The 22,083-nt window shown below is 42.3% G+C and overlaps 1 protein-coding gene across 1 annotated transcript in view; it reads left to right on the top strand.

Moving 5' to 3' along the window:
- Positions 1–21,988, top strand: part of bin3 (bridging integrator 3) — a 29,759-nt gene extending 7,771 nt beyond the window's left edge. Inside the window, exons 3-9 of the mRNA XM_035639756.2 lie at positions 767–807; positions 5,076–5,137; positions 6,715–6,851; positions 11,525–11,565; positions 16,393–16,534; positions 17,614–17,748; positions 20,399–21,988. Of these exons, the coding sequence (XP_035495649.2) occupies positions 767–807; positions 5,076–5,137; positions 6,715–6,851; positions 11,525–11,565; positions 16,393–16,534; positions 17,614–17,748; positions 20,399–20,545 (705 nt within the window). The 3' untranslated portion in view covers positions 20,546–21,988. The remainder of the gene's footprint in view (positions 1–766; positions 808–5,075; positions 5,138–6,714; positions 6,852–11,524; positions 11,566–16,392; positions 16,535–17,613; positions 17,749–20,398) is intronic.
- The last annotated feature ends 95 nt before the right edge of the window (positions 21,989–22,083 follow it).

A 22,083-nucleotide genomic window follows, 5' to 3' on the forward strand; every position in this document is an offset into this window, starting at 1 on the left:
GCAGAGGTGGTTACCTTGAAGTAACAGTGAGTGGGTGTTCTCCTTGCTGGAGAAAACCACTTCCACTCTAATGGGCCTGTGGCCCGGCAGGCACTGTCAGACTGGGTTTCCAGCTTCCTGTGCCATCCTAAGCAAAAGACCAGGGAGTGGGTTAGAGGCTGCCCAGTTAGATGATCCACTAGTGACAAAGTGTCAACTGCCTCCCTCGGTGTTTTGGCCTCTGTGTTTAAATCCAGGAGCCCACAGAACCACAAGAAAGGCGCCCCTGAGGTCTCTGTAACCCGCTTGACATGTTTTAGAGACATGGTTGGACAAGCTGTCCCAGCCCTTGTTCACCCTGGGGACTTGGTGAATTTCACCTGTATATAGATCGCTGGAACCCATCTACAGCCATAGTTCCTTAGCTGAAGTTTATGCCCCTGAAAAAGTCCCAGAGAAAGTACATGCACCATACACCCAGTAACTTTTCAAGTAAAGATAGTAGTATCTATGATAGTTTGGTGATCAAACGCAACACTTGAGACTACACCTGCTTACATGCAGTAATCATTCAGACTACAGAATTTTCCCCCCCAAATAAGTTACTGATTTAGCTCTTGAACTTGTATGTCCTCCGACTCTGTGGTCAAAAAGGACTGTGTGACTGTTGTGTGTTCATGCTTCATAACTGACCATCTTCTGTGATTAAGTAAATAAAATAAACACATATTTGTCAAATAATGAAATGTCAAGATTTTATATCAAATGCCTTTTTTTCGTTTTTTAGGTTGAAAGAGACTTTGAGCGTGAATATGACAAACTCCAAAAGTAAGTGTGCGTTGTGAACCACAGTTTATAAGATCAATGATAATTATTACTATTATTACTAACAAGAGTAATAGTTACATTAAAAGCGTTTAAAGAAAATTGAAATTGCAGCATAATTGCTTTCCTAACTTCTAGTGTGATGGGTATTTACCAGCCTGCTGCTGTGTCCAATGTGGTGTGTCTGAGGCAATGCCAGCTTTTCTTTGTTAAATGTAATATTTTTGTATTAATGACATCAAGGACTAAAGCATTTTTGTCTGAGACCACTTACACATTCAAATGAATGTGAAAGTGGTCTCAGATATTTGTATGTAAGAAGTAAGAAATATGTAAGGTACAAACTGTAATAAAGTTATTAGGAACTCTGAAAACATTGGGAGATAGTTTCACAAATATATCCATGTTTATCCACTATTGGGTTGTTAATGATGTATAGCTGTGAAAATGGTTACATCGCACTCTTTGAAACTCACACGTCACATGCTCCTCATTGCACAGTGCAGTTTCTTGGTCCCACACAATTTAGCGATCCCTGCTGTGTTAGATCACTTTTCATTTTCAACATTGTACTGTGAAAGGACCCACATTTTAGCTACGGTGGTCTCTGACATTTCAAACTGGGTGAGAGAGCTTACTTTGCATGAGATATTCCTCTCAACCTCTGAAAAACTAAAATAGCCCTGTGAAAATTCCTGTAAATGCATCATTTATGTTCCTTACTTCAGAAAAAAGGATTTGACAAGTATTTCATTTGTTTGTGCACATAGACAAAACTAAAAAATTATGTCTATCATTCATTGAGGGTTATTACTTAACAGGTCACTTCAAACTGAATAATGTGTTATCAGTGTTTCTATGAAACAAAGGCGGATCGGGGTTTAGAGCACGTAAGAACCCAAGGCCCGAAAGCTCATCCAGGCCTTCTCTTACTGTGAGGCCGAGGTTATAGAAATTCCCTGAGGGCCCTGCAGAATGAGTGGGAGCGCCATTTTCCTCTCAGGTTTTGTCGAGTAGGAGGGCCCTTTATCAGGAAGGTGTGGTGCCAATAGATCTTATAGATGAGTCAGAGTAGCAGGCATGTAGAGACATTTATTCTCTCCACCGTAGAGATCCATATCAACACACCATTTGGTGTAAGTTACTATGTTGTAGTAATATTGAATATAAAATATTCCATCTGAAACAAGTTTAATTCCCATTTGGACAGTAGCATGCTTCTAGCTGAAATCTTTTAAAAACAAATACAAAAAATAAAAAACATTTTTGGCAAGGAATTTGTTTTCGTAATATATATATATATAAATAGTTATCATAAAAATGTGTTGTGGGCTGTACATTGTGTGCTTAAAATCTAAATTTTTTGGCGCTGTCTTGGTGAGCCTCACTTAAGAAACTTGAAAATGTATCTTAAATGACATTTAGCTCTAAGGTGGGAACACACACACACACAAAACAAAAACGTGCAATTAACATAACATTGCATTGCAGGTTGAATGCTGATTTGCTCAGTTTATCCACCTTTTAATTATTCTGATTGATGAACACATGCTAGGTTGAATTTCTTGTGTAAATATTGCAGTGGTCTGCGTAAATGTACTGAAACTGCTACTTGAGGTAGTAAGTAGGTTTATGAAAACTTATGGTATAATTTTTGGTTTTGATCTACATGTAACTTTAGCGCCTGGTTCTTGGGTGAATGGCAATAACCAGGTATTACCCAAAAGCAAGGGACTGGTGACAGCAGTCAAACAGGGTTGAATGCATGTTCATTATCTAGTGTCATACAAAGGGTTGTGTATGTGAAAGTCATATAAAATGCTGTAGTGCTCAGTTTTTAGCAGGTGAAGTGGATAGAGGATTGTAGCTGCACAAGCCCAACAACAGGGCACTGGAGCAAGGAGCAGCAGCTGTTTCATAAGGCCGCTCTATTAGCACCTCTTCGAAACAGACTCCAGGCTCGTCAGTACTTATCCAGAACGCCTCGCTGAGAGAATATAAGATGCAATGTATTGTGAAACACTACCTGGAACATGGGTTTCACATGCACAAACAATCTCTTTGTGTCTTGAGTGACCAGACATTGGTCTCGGAGCATGATAGTCTGTTTACACAGTGAGATGCTTTCACCCACTATCCTGCAAAAACTGATCTCCGTGACTGGAAGGGTTTTGAAGTTATGCTGTTAATGATTTACTCGTCTCGTATTTGCCTCCTTTCATTACTCTCAAGTGTTAATTGTGTCAGCCAATTTGCAAGACACTTTTCGTTTCAGTTTGTTTTACATGATGCCCACCATTAATTTCACTAGCATTCAGAATTGCTCTCCAAACAAAATGTAGTTATGTTTAGTTTTTCTCAGCTACTTCTGTTTGCTGCCATCAGGAAGACAAAAAAAAAAAAGAAATAACCACATCAGTAATTCTAGATATTTAAAATTGTGTCTGGAGCAATTTTCTAGTTTCAGGTATGATGTGGAACAGAACTGTGATATGAGAGCTAAATGTAAAATATTGTTTTAAATGCTTCTTCTAAACAAAACAGAAAAAAAACATTCTGTTCTGACCTCCTCACAGTACATTGATTGTCGTCGTCTACATTCACACTGAAAATATATTTACTGGGCAACCTACAATATATTATGAAAACAACAAGCCTTCTAATTATTGGATACTGACTAAATCCTGCCTGAAGTATTGCTGATAGAATTGACTATTGTGTGAGGAGCATTCGCTGCAATTAGAAATGCCTATTTCTAAGTAAGTAAAAAGGCTGTTTGGCGTTTGAGAACCAGTTACATCTAGTCGATGAGAGGGATACAAGAAATAACTGTGGAGATTGATCTGACAGAATGTTTTTTTTCTCCTTTGGTGTGAACAATAAGGGATGAAGTTACATCATTTACTGCAAATTACATTTTTGGAACACCCTCCATCTGGTGTTTGGTGATTCAATATCAAATCTTTAAAAAAAAAGAAACGTTGAGGCAAACCAAAGCATGTAGAGGACAAGATATGATTGAAATTAATAAATGTTTTTTCTTAACCCTACATCTTCAGTTTGTTATGGCTATTAAAAAATAACTGAAATAACAGGTCAAAAGCTAAAATCAAAGCTGTTATTACAAGTGCAGTCTGACATGGGTTGATACCACATCATGTTTGGTTTTTACCACTGTTGGTACATGTTTCCCAGGACCACACATACAATTTTGTGACAGCATGTATTAATGGCATCTGTTGTGAATTTTTTGCATGTGATCCAGAAGTTTGCAAATGGAGGTCATTTGGTTATTTTGCTTCAAGACTCTTGTGGGGATCCTATTTGGAGTCATTTAATAACAAAATATGTTGCCCCTCAATACTAAATAAATAATACTAACAATAATTCTGACGTGTAGTATCCTTTTGAAGCCCTACTCCTCAGGTTAAACAGTGTTAGCAGTGAGTGTCGGGACAGGAGAGAACCAGCCACATTGGTTTGGTTCATGCACCCATGGGGATACCAGTGTAACCCGCTCTTTGTTTGTTTCCCAGCTGTTGAACAATAGAACATTTCTGTATTTGGAAGTAACTGGCTTCCATTTTTGGTTTGGTTTCAGTTCTCAAACAGCCATATGTTTATTAACGATGTCTTTACATCTTGTGGCCAATGGCCACAGTGCCCTCACCAGAAACCTGACATTGCACAGCTATTGTCTCTCCAGTCAATATAATCCCTCATAGCAAGGATGGAAATGAAACCGCATCACATTCCCCTTTTTCATCAAACCAGGAGAAGTGATATGAAGGCAGTCCCAGGGGAGATTCTAAACCCCTCATTTGCCTTAATTGATATAATGAATGGCATGTGTTTTCAGCCTCCATAGTTTAGTAATTGCCATTTTTAACACCCATCAATGGAATATGTGCAGTGGAATGATTGAAGACAATAATACTTTTGAACGCAAATGTAGATGACAGCATCAAGAATGATTCCCTGTATTGTTAATAAGCTAACAGATGTTATAATAACATTTTATATGGAATCAATGAAATGTGTAATTTCTTCTTGAACCATTGTTTTATACTCTAATTTCCTTTTCTAGGTTGTTGGTTTGGTGCTTTCAATGTCAACATGAATAGAACAAATTAGGAATTATATGTAGATTTGTATGTGGTGTGACATATATTTATTTCAGTTCATGTTTCCCATTGTTGTAAGTACTACTTATGATTTATTACCCGACCACAATATGGCTGATAATCTTTCTTCTTCTTCTTCTCCTACAGGTTGGAGGATCAGACGAAAAAGCTTCACAAGGACATGAAGAAAAGCACTGAGGCTGATTTAGGTGTGTTCTGCACCCAACCTGTGTATTGCCGCCTGGTGTGCAATTGATCTCCACTTGTTCACCAACATACTTGATGTTGCTTGGCAGGTTTTTCTTTCATGACTAGAAAGACGCCTGGTTGTCTTGGCTTGTTTGCTGGTGCGTCAGCTCTCTGAACAACTTGACAAATGAGACGAGAAAGTGCAAACCTCTGCCTTAATCATCTTTTATATGTTTATCTAGGCTATCACAGTGAGCAGCTTTTGCATTTGAGTGTATCTTTTTGTGCAATGTTCAGTTAGGGCCTCGATTTATCTACAACCTCCGCCTTCATTTATTCATGCATTTGTCAGCCGTTAAAACCATTGTTTACTTTTTATTTGCCCATTTGTTGGTTTTGGAGTTGTGTATTTTGGAAGTAGCAGTACACATGGCCTGTGGTAAGCAGTCAGTTTTGAGGGAGGAGGAGTAGGGACGGATGGAGGAGAGGCTTCCTCATTTCCTCTCCTTTGTGCTCGGGAATATGGATGTCTGCATCATCAAAGTGTCATAGCTGTCAAGCCCTCATTATCGTTAATGGATTCCATCTGTCGCACAGGTCCTGTCTCCGCCAACTGCTACCAAACAAAGAACCAGGCCTACACTGCTTGTCAGCACTACATTTAATACACTGCTTTCTATATCGGACATCATTTATCAAGTCAAAACTATTGAACTCGCTGAAAATTAGCTGGTGGGGGACGATAATCTATTTTAAAGGCAGTTCCTGTTGACAGATGTAGTCAAGCTAAGTAAGAAAGTGGCTGGGATAACTGCTGTTCATGCTGAGAAATTGTTCATCTTTCCCCAGGTACAGGTGATAACAAGCAACATGTTTAACTTATTTGACCACTGCTAACACAAATAATAAAGTCATTACCTTCAGGTTAACTTTTGATTTTCATGAACTTAAAATCAACGTGTCTCGTGTCATGTCAGGCAAGGTCAAATCAAGCAATTTGTTACTTGTCAAAAAAAAAGGGATGCAGAAAGATCGTAACCACAATAATTGATTGGTTGAAAATTGGTCTTGAGAGAATCCAAAGGGAGTGTGAAAAGAGACCAGTGACTGTTCCAGATCTTCATGTAGCCCATTTTCACCACAGCCTCTCCTGTCAACTTGTGTCTCCCCAGTGCAGCTCATTTATTTTGACAGTGAAGCCATAATCTGATATATGCTCTGTGTCTAAACAAAGTGGCAAGAGTGAAGATTAACAGTAATTGGTGCTGTCAGTGTAGAAACGTTGCAAAGATTTCTTGGTCCTCTGGTGAATATTCCACACGGCAGGCAGCCCCACCACCCCCTCAGATTTTTACAATAGGGGCAGAACCGTGCCACTCTACTTTTGCTCACTTTTGAAAAGCCTACCACACACAAACACTTTTACTGATGAAATGCTTAAAGCCTGAGTGTAATCCACAGAAATTGTGTAAAAAATCTACCTTTGAATTAGTTTAAGAAATCTTCAGTGATCACTTAAATATGCTGGTATCTACATCAGTCATTGATTTTCACAAAGTTTTATTTGTATTCTCTGCTTTGTATGTGTGTCTACCAGCCATGTCCAAAGCAGCAGTGAAGATCTCTGCAGACCTGCTGAGTAACCCGCTGTGTGAGCAGGACCAGGCCTTCCTGGACTCCATGAATGCTTTAGATACAGCCATGAAAAGGATGGACTCTTTCAACCAGGAGAAGGTTAGACTCATTCCCACAGTCCCCCACACTTAAAGGGTCAGTAAGCGATTTTTAAAGTAAAAAACATTTTTTAAAAATCAGCAAATATTTTCTCAAACCCCTGGGTTTTCGGCTAAGCCCAGGCTCTGTAAATTGAAAAAAATGATGAAAAATGGTGCAGGCTGAACCAACAACAATGTGAGTGCAGTTTGTAAAACATCACTGGTCGACACCTTAAGAGCTGTGCTGGCCGGTGGCGCTGCAGCACCGAGGTTTTGGCCTAGTGGTTTGCACGTTGGTCTCCCATACCCGAGGTCCTGGGCTCGCGGCCTGGCCGGGCCAGAGCATCAAAATCACAACAACAACAAAGAGAGAGACAACCTTTCTCAAAAATCGCTTACTGTCCCTTTAAATCATACTTGGTGCTTTTTTACTCTTTTGCTGTATTTCTCTCCTTTTCTTCTTGGCTCTTGTCAACGGTATTAGATTGGTATCAGATTACATGTCTTTCCTCAGACATACAAAGTACCAAACTGCACAAGTTTTTGTATGAAATGCATGTTTTCGTGTTTGTCAATATTGTGCAGGCTGTTAACTCAAAGCTGTCCGTATGTCTTTCCTTCTGCTGTTTTTGAAAAGCATCTGTGGCATCATCCTCTATAAGCTCAAGCTACTGGGTATCAGCTGTGAAAAGTGATGCATTTGTGACTCACTGGAGTCTAAAATAACTCCTACAATTGAAAGGCCTTTTCTCAACAGGAAAACATGCCCTACCGCAAAAGGCATAGGTAGTAGACAAGTGTATTGTATTACTTGCATTACTCACTGAAACAAAGATTTATCTTCAGTTCAACACTTGTTTTGCATTGATGGTTCACACCTTGTCACTTTAAAAGGTTGCAGTCATTTCCTCCTCCGTGGAGAAGAACGGCTGCTATGAGCAGTACAATACAGCATATCTGTGCTCTCTCTCTCTCACTGCTGTAGTTTTTGCAGATCTCTTCTCTGAATGCCAGGCCTCTTCAGATTATTTGCCGAGTACATTTCAGTTTTTCATTAGAATCATTGCCACAGGTAGTTATAATGTGAATCATAGTGGCACCGTATGTGTGCATCCTCAAGGCACTGTACTGTGAAGGGTAGACTTTTAAAGAGGGAAAAAATACTGGAAAGAACACAGGAGATCACACTAAGGCATATGCCGATTGACTTTTTTCCATCTGTGTTTTCTTGACTCATTGCCCTGCTGTTAGGTGTTCTGGGCTTTTCACATTTGTTGCCTTAAAATACCCATTTTCTTTTCACATTTTGTTGTGAACCAGAATGATTTCATAACCCTTTCAACAGCAGAAACCTAACAAGTGGAGAAAATAAATACCTTTTAATAAAAGAAAAAGTGGATTTTTCTTTTATTCCATTGTAAAATTGTAGTGTAGAATCTCAGAAATTGCACCATCTGGAAATGTGAATACTAGGTTGAGAGTTGATTTATATTTCCCATTGAAATCCAACCATAACCTGTTCCCAAAGATATGTGAGTGAAGCAATGTCTATGTTACAACCTTAACATAGACATTGCTATGTTAAGGTTTTGCTATGTTAATCTTAAAATGAGCATATTGTTAATTTCATCTCATATGTTTGTATTTAAAGTATGTCAAGAACTTGTTTTCTACCTTGATAGAAGACAACTTAAATGTCACAGAATAAAAAATGACTGTTGAATATAAAATATACTAAATGTGTAACAAGGAGTTTAAGAAACTACAGTGTAGAAACCACTTATGTTTCTTTCCTTTCTTCTCCAGCTCTAACATACCAGTCTTTCAGACTGTCTTTTCTCACAGCTCATCACATTTTACAGGAGCTGTTTTGAGTGACCAGACAAAGTAGAATGCGGGTTGGACAGAGCGTGTGGGTTTGTGACCCCGGGTGCGAATGTTCCAGGACTCGGCTTGGTCGAGTGCCCAGAAGAGCACTCCTGCCAGTTTGACTGTTTTCAGGATAGAGCAAGCTTTAAATTCTTCAGATTTTATACAACACCAAATTTGCTTCTTTTCTTTTTTTCCCCTTTCTATCACTGACTTTGAATTTCTAACCAGTGCTGCCATGCACACTTGACTGTCAATTGATATGTTTGGTACAGTAAATCCAACTCTTTCTTTCCACGTCATTTGAATACCACAGTTTGAAGGTTGACTCCCCCAGCATCAAAGTCCTCTCCTTTTTCCTCCTGGCTAAAATTTAACCCTTATCTTAGGTCAGTTGTTTGTCTCTGTATGTTGGCCCTGTGATGGACTGGCGATCAGGATGTACCCCTTGGCTCCAGCACCCCCACAACTCTCGATGGATGGATGGGTGTGCGGGCTCCCCTTAGTATCCTTGGCAACATAAGCCTGGATTAGGAAGAGCCTACAGCTGGATGTATGCTCGACACATCGGTGTATGGTCATTGAACTGATTGAGGCAGAAGGAGGCTGGGTTTTGTGTGCTTTCCTAACCACTGTGAGACACGGAGGAGACATGATACCCAGTGGACCAATCACGGTTGTTGCAGTCTGGGTCACCATGACGTGTTGTTACATTTGTAGGGAGGTGCATGTTGGGGTATGCGGTAGTTGACGATCCATTTTCTTGCTCCGTGGTGTGTATGTTTCCTGTTTGGCTCTGTGACTGGGATGTGTTTGACAGTGATTCACTCAGGCACTTTAGTCCCAGCCCTGTTTCTAGCTTGTGGAGGATAACAGTCACCATCTGTATTGACGTGGTTGATTATCTTTTTATTTATTTTTTTTACGCTCATTTATCCAGAGTGGATTTTTACAGCTAGGTCACACCTGAATTTCTGTTCCCTTCGCTCAGTCTTACTAAATAAAAAGTCCTTGCTTTAACATAATGTTCAGTTCCAGGTTTGTGCTGGATTTGTATGTTTCCTTTTGTAAAGTGGCTAAAAGAGAGCTAAAGGCAAAATAGTGAGCATGAGCACTTTCTGGTCAGTCTGCTGTGTGGAATATCACCTCAGGTTTGCTAGGTGTTAAAAATCCAGCACAGCTCACTCAAACACCATTCGAGCTTCTCCCTTCAAGCTGACTGTTGATTCTGACGGCACCAACTGCAAAAACCCTATTGCTCCAGCAAAACAGACACAAAAGCGTCCACCCTTTGCTCTTCTCCATGTTGAGACAAGATGTTCTGCCGCGGGGCTCGCAAGTAAGAGAGCCAGCAGATAAAACGTGCAGCGATAATGAAGGCAGCAGTGGCCCAGGTCTGTGTGTTTATTTCTGGGGCTGAGTAGGGCGCACAGCCCCGCCGGCACACTGCTGCCGAAGCTGAGCCCCAGTGTACATGGCGGCAGCACAGCAGAGGATGCTCCGTTTGGAGGGATATTGATTTCCTCTGCGATCTGTGTGTATTTTTGGGAGGCCTGTGTGCCGGGATGGCCTCTGCCCCGTGACTCACTGATGGAGACTGCTGCTTGAGCGCCGGCCTCGGGCTCTACAGGGCCTCCAAGGAATACACCCCCCCCCCCTCTCTCTTCCTCTGTGGGAAGGGGCAGAGGGTAGAGGGCACCAGCATGCTTAAGCAAATCTGCTGCTGTTGCTCTCCCTCTTCGCTGCATGCTCTCACCTTAGAAGCAGCGGCACAGCTCAAGTCGGGGAGGGGGGGTGGTGGTGTGAATATGTAAAACAAAGAAAATGTGAATTCCCATGTACTTATTTGTTATTGGTTCTCTATTTTCCCTCAAACCACAATCAACCATTTTTTACTTGGAAATCTGCCCGTGTGAAACAGTGAGCACCGCTGTATGTTCTCATAGATGGTCAGGGCATTTTTACAAAGCGCAGCTGCGATCTTGCTTCCCTGTTGTTGTGTGATTGACTGTCCTTCCAATAGCGAGTGAACATATGATTAGCGGAGCTGCTCACTGTTCTCATGCAGCTGTCACTTCACATCTCGCTGCTTTAAATTCTCCTTCGTTGCTCTTAGCATTTGCTCTTCGCTTGCCTGGATTGCTTGGTTTAACGTAGCATTCTGTTGTGCAGGAGAGTCTAGTTGTAAAAGTCATTTTGAATCTGCAATGTAAATGACGCTGTAAACTTTATTAATTGTGCACCAACTTCTGTCAATGAGACTTGGTGCCGGGGCTGGAGGCCTCAAGATGAGATGTTCATTTACTTCCATTTAACACCCCCCTTCCCCTCCCTCCCTCCCCTGTCGGCTCTGGCAACCAGAAGGAGAATGCAGGAAAATATAAACTGTTATTGTTAAAATGTTTGTTTGCAAAGAACTTTCATCTTGTAAAGCAGCCCGCCCTCCACAGGATTTGAAATCAGTTGGGCTTTTCTTTCATGTTCGTCCCCTGACATTTCCATCCTTTTGTATCGCAGGCTCTATGAATATTCAGGGGTTTCTCCTCGGGGCTTGTGTACAATAAAAGAGTCAACGTCATGAAAGTTTCTTTGCAGGCCCCCTCCCCTTTTTTCTGGAGTGTGCTCTGTTTGAAATAAACACGAATGTTGATGTTTGTGCATTGGCATTACTTTGCAGCTAATGAGCGAGAGATGTAGAAGCTATTTTGTTTCGAGTAAAATTTTGATGTTACTCAATTTGACAGTGAAAAACAATTCATAAAGTCTCTTCCTCAATGTAGAGGTGCTTATTGCTTCTGTTAATAATTGTTCTTTTCATTACAGGTCAACCAGATCCAGAAGACCGTTATCAACCCTCTGAAAAAGTAAGTGTCCATCTTGATTTCTCGTACTGTTGAGTTTTTTTCTTTTCTTTTTTTAACTGTATTTTAAAGGTTGACTTTAAATGATTTGTATACCAGACCAAGGTCAAATAGTTTTTGTCGATAGGTTTAACATTTGTTTGGACCTGCACAAAGGTGGATTATTGTTTCACATAGGACCATAGACTGCATCTAGGTGCATTGCAAAAATAACAAGAATCTATCTAAGGGCAATTTAGTTCAGTTTTGTGCCTTAATTTTCTTAATTTGGTTTGCGACATTCTTGCCAGGTCATTTCCAATTTATTATTTGACCTTACTCTCCTCACACTTGTTAGGTGGAAAGTACAGCCACAGTGCATGAGCACAGAAAGGCCGGCAGCGTAGTAATACAGATCATAAAAGTGATGCTGGTGGTGCTGCCGTGGTGGTAGTGTGTCTGGAGGAAAGTTTATTTGATTCTCATTCCTAATACTCGCCCCCATCTGAGCGCTATTCCATTCCTTAAGCCTTATTTTTCTAACGCACACACACGCATACGCACACGCACACGCACACATATAATCCAGAGGTACTGAAGGGAGTGGTTGGACTATCCCACTGGTCTTCCGGAGAACTTGTTAAGGTCTTGCTTCCTCCTCTTGGCTCCTCCCAGGAGATTTAACATATGCTTTGTACTAGAGCACATGCATGTGTTTCTATTACAAGCTTATGTTGAACTTTCTGCCCCATAAACTATTTTTTTTAAAGTAACCAATGTGAAGAGATTCCTCTGTAAAACCTCTGTGTGTGTGTGTGTGTGTGTGTGTGTGTGTGTGTGTGTGTGTGTGTGTGTGTGTGTGTGTGTGTGTGTGTGTGTCTGTGTGTGTGTCTGTCTGTGTGTGTGTGTGTGTGTGTGTGTGTGTGTGTGTGTGTGTGTGTGTGTGTGTGTGTGTGTGTGTGTGTGTGTGTGTGTGTGTGTGTGTGTGTGTGTGTGTGTGTGTGTGTGTGTGTGTGTGTGTGTGTGTGTGTGTGTGTGTGTGTTAAGCTCTCTCTTCCTCGTGCGCTCTGGTGGCGGAGCAATGACAGGATGGAATGGTTCTAATTTCCTCTTCCTGGTGGGCGGCAGGCGGACGTGTGGGCAGGCTCAGAATATGGCAAAGGGCCCAGCTTCCTGGGCCCAGAGGATTGGTTGAGGAGGAAAACTGTCTCAGGACAGTGCACACTCTCACACAAACATGCAGATACACAAACACACAACCCAGATTTTGGAAGGGGCACAGTCTCACATGGATTGGTATTTTAGACCATAAAGTTAGCCATTTACGTGATTCTAAAACCGAGCAGAGAAAGTTCACGAACGGGTTTTAGAGCCAAACTAAACTGACCTCATCATTAACTTTTTACATCCTTACCAACACAGTACTATTAGTTATTAGTTTATTGAAATGTCCTCTAAAGAAAACTGACACAAAAGCAACTGTACTTAAAAGCTTCCATTAAGATTCCATTAGTCCTTCACTAATGAATATTTTTCATTTACTTAGACTCTCAAAATACTCTTATCAGTGATCTTGTGTCATTGTAAAGAAAAATAAAAGAAACAATATGGATGTTAATGGAAGACCTTGAATGAGGTGTGTGTTTGTGTGTGTGTGTGTGTGTGTGTGCGTGTGCGCGTGCGCGCGTGTGCGCGGGTGGGTGTGTGCGGTTATTAGCGTGGTAAAATGTACAGTAAACACACACACACACACACACACACACACACACACACACACACACACACACACCATAGAGGCGGCCCCCTCCACTCCTCCCACTGTGTCTGTCTCTCTCTCTCTCAGGCCCAGACGTGAATTTCATCCCCTCAGTGGGGGTCACTCGATGATATCACTGTGTTTATGTGAGCGGAGGGGAGCGCGTGGGCATTGAGGAATTTGTGTTATCTAGGCCTCCTAACCGAGCCCTTTCTGCTCCATTGCTCTTTTGGGTGAGACAGAATTAAGGCCTGTTTAGAGACCTATGCCCTGGGTTCAGCAACGCCTGGAGAGGCAACCTTCACCCCTCTCAATCAGAGGAAGACCCTGCCCCTGGAGCAGGTTGCGAGGCCTGGCGCAAATAGTTGTTTTTGGTCTTCCCTGTTGGGCTGGTGACATTTTGGGGAAAATTTTATCTTATTTTGCTGTTGGATTTTTGGAAATGAAGTTTAGTTTTTTTCTCCATACCCCAGATGTTTCCTACGGAGTTATCAATCATTTCCCCCATCTGGTGTATCATGTATCCAGGCTGCGTGAGTTGTCTTGAGTTTTGATCAACAAAGCACAAGGCAAGTTGCAGCAGATCCATCTCCCTCTGGTTTCTGCTGAGATAAAGGTGGTTCAGCTAGCATGTACGTCACACACACTTTTCCATGGCCCAATGCTCTTACACCAATACAACAAGTGGTTGTAATCTTATATTCGCAGCAAGCGTGTTTGAACAACACTTGCATCTTGATGTCATCTTGTCTGACGATCTACAATTTTCACCTGAGACAGTTTCACATTTGAGGTGGTTATTTGCACATAAACAATTCCCTTTCTCATATTTTTTTGTGGTTTACTGTGTGTTTTGCTTTGGTGGGTTATGTGACGGTTATCGCCAAGTGGGACGGCTATAGACTGAGGGTGTCTAGACCAGACTTGGGCTTGGCTGACGGGTCAGACTGGCCTGTTTGTGGATTGGCTGCTGCTCATAAACACACACTCTGGTCCAGACGCTATTTCCATCCAGCCCGTTCACCACACCCTGACCTGTCACATGGACAGTGGTGTGCCCTTGGTCCCCGTGTTGCCCTCAGCCAGACTCAAGACCTCATTCAGGCGAGACTGACCGCAAATGCAGACCTAGCTGGCTGACCGGTAGTTGTTCAGCCAAGGCCAGGACATCGAGGGAAATGTCCAGTACGTGGACAGTTTCAGACCAAACTATAATAAAAATAATATATAGTCTCCTTCAACCATGGCCATTTTCTGCTGTATTTTTTGTGTGGGATCCTTCGAAACAGCTGATTCATTCTCACGTCTGGACAGAGAGAGCCCTGGATGTGACAGAGAGACAGGACAGGAGAGGAGAGGAATGGGTTAACAAACAATTGCCTTTGTGTCTAGCTCTTACCCCTTCTTTTGCACTACGAGAACAGAGGCCCTTAAGTCTAAGTGTGCTTAAACATGGCAGTGCTGTCCCACTTCTTTAGAACCGCACGCCATCATAGGTTGTCATGAGGAAATTGCATCATTCAGGCAGGGGAAGTATGCAGGTGAGAACTGGATCGGCCATTGTGTCGCCCAAAAGTTGGTTTGTTGTCACTTTGAGATTGCTTTTAGCAATGAAAAGTGTTCTATCAATGAAATGTATTATTATTATTATTATTGTCATCAGCCAATGTCTGAAGGGCAGTTACATAATCCCTCGGCACTTCAAGTATGTGTACACTGGAGCAGATAGTAGACTTGAGGATCGGCATCCACCCCTGCCATAAACTGGGCCAAAGTGGTATTTTATAAATAGTGGTAGAGCGTGGGCTGCAGGGCTGGGCTGAGCTCTGATGTCACTCAAACGCTACAAAACCACTCCTTACTTTATTTCCTGTCGGAAACAATCCCTGCTTGTGTGAGACTGCGCCTCAGTTCACGTCACTTTCTCCCCCCTTTACCCTCCAGTAAGGTCCGCGGGCAGACACAGGCTTCATTTCACACTCCGTCCACAGGTTCTCCCTCGTCTGCTGCACAGAGCAGGGCAAGGGTTCGAATTGAGAGGAATGTAAACCACGAAGCCCACACATTTTGTGGTTAATAACACTATAGGCAGAGACACGCATACTAAACTATAGTAGTGTGTAGTGCCTCCACTCTTGATGAAATGCTTCAAATGAGTCATTGAAAAAAGTGGTATCTCTTGCTTCATTACATCTTGTTTTATAGGTGACTCACATGCAGCAGTTACCTGTGTGAATAATCTCGTGGCCTGCATTTAAAACACACTGTCACTGTTTTGTGTTAACATGTTGGAGAGGCCAAAAATGAATTGTGGTCTTGCTTAGTTCGCTTTACTGTTAATTTGTTAATGACTGCTGGGATTGTTTTCTGCAGGTCTCATTTCCCCTTCAAACTCACCTGTATCAACGCTGATACAGATGTTGTTTATCTTTTGTCTTTTTAAACTGATCAAAACAGAACATAAATACCTCAATTTAAAAAAAACAACGTTTGCCATTTACTGCATACTGTATATTAATGTTTGGACGTTATCACTTTAATATTTTTATTAAACACCATGAGGCTGAATATTTACTATATTACAGTATTCCTGCTTCCCATTAAAAAGCCACAAAAGCGGTGCAACAAGTCCCAGGATGAAGCTCAGACTCCTGTTGCTAAGTTACAGATGAATGTTTTCCTATTTTTAGTGCTGAGGACTAGGATTCTCGTTGCAAGAATATATTTTCATTTGGAATATGATAATTGTCACAAAATGAATTGTTTCATGCCATTTTGAACTAAAGTAATTAGATAATAGATTAGAGGGAGCTTAATGCAGAGCTGTCCTCTGGGGTTTGAGAGTACCTCGACAATAAGATGTTGAGGGGAAGGATTTTATTAATTCATAATGACTTCTATTAAGATGGGATGCAATGCAGAATGCATGTCTACAAATTTCAATGGGAAGGTGTTTTAATGATTTCTTTAATTTTAGTTTCTGTGATAAATTTTCCCCCTAATCATTTGAGTGTGTGTGTGTAACGCGTGCATGTGTGTCTGTCTCCTATTGCTTCTGTGAGAGATGTCTAAGGTTGTCTGTACCTGTCTTGCAGGTACAGTGGTGTCTTCCCCAGCCTCAACATGGCAGTGAAACGTCGGGAGCAGGCACTGCAGGACTACAAACGGCTGCAGTCCAAAGTGGAGAAGTATGAAGAGAAAGAAAAAACGGGGCCCGTCATGGTCAAATTACATCAGGTACTGTGGTCTGAAGCCTGCATTGGTGCACGTGTTGGTCCACTCGAATGCTCCCTCTATCTGCAGGGGAGCAGAGTTCATTTACTCTTACATGTTGTTCATATTGTGAATTGAGCAGAATAAGTGGTAAAAGACAAATGCTGACTGGATATGAACAAAAATAGTTGAGCACATGCATACTGTACATGTGCGCTCCTTCACCCACGCAAGCTACCAGGCTCTCAAGTAGTGCCTTTTCAAAAAGGCAGCGCTGCACATCTACAGGCACGTAATTGAGAATTGTAAACACACACACACACACATACACACATACACACCATGAGGCCACTCCAGAAGCGCACACATTCACAGATAGTGCTGCAGTGTTGCCTATGCTATTCTCTTTAACACATCCTCACATGGCGAGCCACCCACACACATTGAGAAAAGCACTGTCAGGGGAACAAAGCCTTGAACAGGCCCCTACATCCCTGCCCTTTGAATCCCTGCACACTTAAAGAAATGATCCTGACAAAACACTTGCATGTCATTTCAAGCGGTAAGAAAACTAACTAAGGTGCACACACCATATCATTATGCAGCAGATAAACAATTTTGAATATTACAACTACCCCCCTTGCCTTAATAAAAATGTTCACCCTCTCTCACATATTCATTGTGCATTCCATAACTCCATGCCCACAGTAGACTACCCACTAATACATTCACACAGATCGGTGGTGCTGGAGTCCACTCACAGCCAAGTCTGCCCACATTACCCACTCCTCCTCACTGTGGTCGTGATTACAGCCTCTCTTCTTTTTTTTAACTGCTACTCCGTGGGAATTAGGCAAATATCTTTCCGAACAATAAGAAAAAGGACACTTGCGATAGCTCAAGTGCTGAGACAGTAGCTTATTTCTCTGTGCAGATATTTGTTCTTCTTTCAGTCTGTAACTCATTGTACCTTGTGGAAGAATCATTAGAAAAAATTATAAAATATAACATGAATTGACATGACTGAATCAAGTAGTGGATGATTTCTAAAGTCAGACTTGATAATGACCAGGTTCTTTTCCTCTCTCCCCTCCACACTTCAGGCCAGAGAAGAGCTCCGACCAGTCAGGGACGACTTTGAGGCCAAAAACAAGCAGCTTCTCGACGAGATGCCCAAGTTCTACCACAGCCGCATTGACTACTTCCAGCCCAGCTTTGAGGCTCTCATCCGGGCACAGGTTAGTGATATCCCCCACCCCTCCTTGGAGATGCAAACACAATGAGGCTCGTGCACACTCACACCCCCACACCAAAATATTCTGCTGCAACCTGTGAGCTTGGGTTAAACAGTGGATGGAGTGTCTGATGAAAGGGAGTGTATAATCCTGGCAGACTGTCTCCCTCCATGCTGTCTTAATGTGATTAACCCCCAATGACGGCCCACACTGCTGCGTTCAGCCCAGGAAGGCCTCATCTGTGTGGCTCCACCGAAGCGCTGCCAGCCTTCCTCCAACCTGGAGGTTCTCTTAAAGCAGCTGGGTGTCTCAAGTGAGCGCCACCATTTCCCCCTCCCCCTCCCCAGACCTGTCTGTCATTTCCTCCTTGGGACAGCCACTGGCATACTCCTAATTAGCAAACTAGATTAGCCCGACCTAATGACAATTATGGAGTACAATGATGCACTTTGAACTTAAAATTAGCAAACTGAGCGATCGACTATATCCAACGAAACGTTTCCACAAATCTAAACTTGAATGTTTTCTACATTCCTGCAGCATCTATATCTTTATTCATATAGATGAATGTGCATTCACACATTACACGTTTTGGGGCGGCTATGGCTCAGGAGAAAGAGTGGGTTGTCCGCTTATCAAAGGGGTTTGATCCCTGGCTCCTACAGTCCTCATGTCAACGGACAAGATATGGACCCCCAAATTTCCCCCGATGATGTACCATGTGTGAGAGTGTGTTCTAGAGAAGCAGTCTACGTATGTCTACAAGAGCTGTGTGTGTGTAAATGGGTGAATGTGAACTGTAATGTAAAGCGTTTTGAGTGGACTAGAGAAGTGTCATTTACAGTTTTTACACAAACACACACACACACACACACACACACAGAGACACACTCACAGAGACACACTCACACACACACACACAGAGACGCACTCACACTCGCAGAGCAACACGTGGGTGGTCAGTGAACCAGTGAAGCTCATCCCCAGCCTTGCTGCAGTTTCATCCTCCACTCCCTCCACTCCCAGCTGCTTGTTGCTTCTCAGCTCCCAGTGGCAGCAGGAAAAAGGCACAAAGGCTGCTTTTGTTGTGAGCCTTCATCATCATTATCACTGCCACAAGTCCTGTCCAGGAACTGTCGGTGGGACACTGCATGACCTGTCCACCTGTACACATGTTGATAATTTGCTACATTGTCTTGACATCCCCACCCCCCCTTTTTTTTATAAGATTACTTCCTTTGTCTCTTTTTTTCCCCAGTTGATTCTCTTTGTCTCCTGAAACAGTGGTCACGCTGTGTTTAGGGACTCGTGGATTCAATGAAACTTCCATTATTCATGCTCTTTCTAGGCTAAGAGGTCAACATGCAACCTCTCTGTATAGATATTAAGCAGCTGGGACTACGATTTGTCAAAATGCCGACATAAAAATCATAAATATTTAAGCTTCCTAACCCAAAGGCTCCTTTTTGTGTTGTAGGTGGTCACAGTTGTGAGAGGCTGTGTTTGTTCCTTGCGGTGACCAGACTAATTGGGATTGTCTTTGCTACAGAAGTCACCCAGACACTGATCCGGTGTACATTATCATCACTGGTCATGTGGACATTTCCGATGGCTATTTCAACAAGCCACTTTGGTGGGAAAAAAATATATATATATATGTATCCGCTTTACCCCCACAAACAGCAGTAACCCAATACTTACAGCCCACTCATGTGGTCTTGGTGGCAAATATTGGTATAAACATACAAAGGTCTCTCAGATTGAGCACTTAAAAGGTTGTTTAAAAACGTGACCTTATTCCCTTCCTGCTGACAATGTGAAATCTGCTCGGAACAGAGACAAACGTTATTTCATGAGGATGCAAGATTTTTTTTTCTTTTATTTCCAACTTGACCCCATAATGAGACACATGTGCAGCGATGCCTGCTCAAGAGCAAGGTATTGAATGCGTTGTGGCATATTTGTGCGTGCGTGTGTGTGTGTGTGTGTGTGTGTGTGTGTGTGTGTGTGTGTGTGTGTGTGTGTGTGTGTGTGTGTGTGTGTGTGTGTGTGTGTGTGTGTGTGTGTGTGTGTGTGTGTGTGTGTGTGTGTGTGTGTGTGTGTGTGTGTGTGTGTGTGTGTGTGTGTGTTTTCAAGGGGTTGTATTTCCCAGTACTTAAATTCTCTGCCTACTCTTCTGGAGTCTTGTAATGTGATTAAAGTCTATTAATCATCAAAGCAACTCTCTGGGGAGCCTGACTCATGAACTAGGGGGAAGAAGCAGGGGTGGGAAGTGTCAAAAAAGCTTTCAGTGAACACTCTCCATCTCTTGTTCAGATCGGGAGAGGAAAAGCAGGGTCACTACCCACTGAAGTGCAAGGTTTTTGTGGCTTTGTCGGAGTTGTTTGATATCTCTGGGCTCCCTCTTCTCCTCTCGAATCATTTCTCATTAGCGAGGTTGAAGAGGTATGAGACCAGCAGCTTTAGGCTTTGTAATACCAAGGTTGGGTTGTGCCAGGGAAGCAGAGTTTGGACATGATTTTGGGAGTTATTCTCTGAGAGGCATTTAAGAAAGGTCTGTGGATTGACCCTGTCCAGTCTTTATCAGAGGACAGACAGGCTTGTGTTTTTCCTACTATCATACCATTTCCTTTTTTCCCCTCCTGCCCTTCAGGTGGTCTATTTCACCGAAATGTACAAGATCTTCAACGACTTAACAGACCAAATCGACCAGGCAGGGCTGACTGATGAGCAGAGGGAGAGGGAGACCGAGGCCAAGCTCAGCGAGTTGCGTGCTCTGTCCATTGTCGCCGACGACTGAGGGGGGAAAGCCGAAAACCGGGATAGGCTCCTTTCATGCCTCTCTGAATGGATTGCACTCTTTTCAGGCTCCTCCGCGCAGTGCAAACGGACGGCAGCGGCCTTAACCTGATTAACAGTTTGTTTCCTTGCGGCCTCATCACCCCCTGTTCCTCTTGCACAACACTCCCATGTTTCATTCTCTCTACAAAGACTCTGCAACCTGGAGCAGCTGAAATGCCACATTAACTAAGCCATCAGCCAAGTGCAACATTATAAGCCAATGTGTTTTTTTTTTTAAATGAAGGAATCAAACAACTCTCCTCTGAACTAATTAACGAGGTTACTTTTTTTATATATCTATAAGCATTTGTTTCTAGAGTAGGAAATGAGCAAGGGAATGTTTTATTACTCACATCTGCTTTGTTACCAACAGTCTGTGAAACCTAGTTTTTGGTTCCCCAAAAATACAAAATGAGAAACACTACAGACTGAATGTTATGTAAGGCACTGTATATTATCAGCAAAAAAACAACGTATTTCTGTATTTTGGCTTTTGCTGTTTATCTCTAAGTTTAGCTCTGTGCCACAGCGTGTGAGGTCTGTTGATGGGGATTTACAGGATGATACTGGAACATCACCTGTGCATAATGTGCCTACACTGTCCCGACTGTCCGTGTTACATGAAAACCAAGTAAGTTGTGTGTGAAGTGACATTGTGCCTGTGCAGCAGCGTTGAACCCGACCGCTCAGGTTGCAGAGAGAGCGGGTCTATTGGAAGTCAAATCACTGTCCATAACAAAGGCTGGTGCACCCTCTAGTGGGCTATAGTGATCACGACAAAATCTCTCTCGTTCAAACCATCCATCCTTTGTTCTATTGTTGGTGGTTCAGTTCATCTGTTTGCACATCGCTGGCACTCTGCAGAAGGTCCTCTCTCTCCTTGTCCTATACACCAGGGTTGGCAGCCATCTTTTTTGGCTTTTCTTCATGTTGGACCAAAACATTATCATTGCACTCGTTTGTTTCCACCTTTATCAGGTACCGCCTCAGTATGACAGGATGCGCGCGCGCGCGCACACAAACACACACACACACGGCTCTCTCCCATATCATGTTATTTTTTTAGGTGTCATAGCAAGAAGTTGGCTATTTATTTTTTAACAGTCCTGTCTGACTTTAAAATTATTAAAGCAAATGTTGAGTTGATTTTGTGTCGTTGCTTTCTGCGACGTGCATCATTTAGTTACACGGAAAATAAGTTGATTAATGAAGGTGATTTTTATAAATAATGAGTTTAAGCTGTAGGTTTATTTTTATGTAACAGAACTAAGTGAACACTAACAGTAGTGTTGGGTTTAATTTAGGATTCTAAATGTATTGATGCTACATTGGCAATGTTTTCTGATGTCATCATGATGTATAATCAATCATGAAATAAATGAACCGTGAGAATACCAACCAATCTGCATTGTTATCCCATTATATTGTTTGGATTTTATTCAGGGTGAGTGCATGGGTTGTGAAAGTCAATCAAACACGCAGTGGTTTAATAACACA

Source organism: Scophthalmus maximus, chromosome 19, assembly GCF_022379125.1.
Source record: "Scophthalmus maximus strain ysfricsl-2021 chromosome 19, ASM2237912v1, whole genome shotgun sequence".
In the NCBI taxonomy this organism is placed as follows: domain Eukaryota; kingdom Metazoa; phylum Chordata; class Actinopteri; order Pleuronectiformes; family Scophthalmidae; genus Scophthalmus; species Scophthalmus maximus.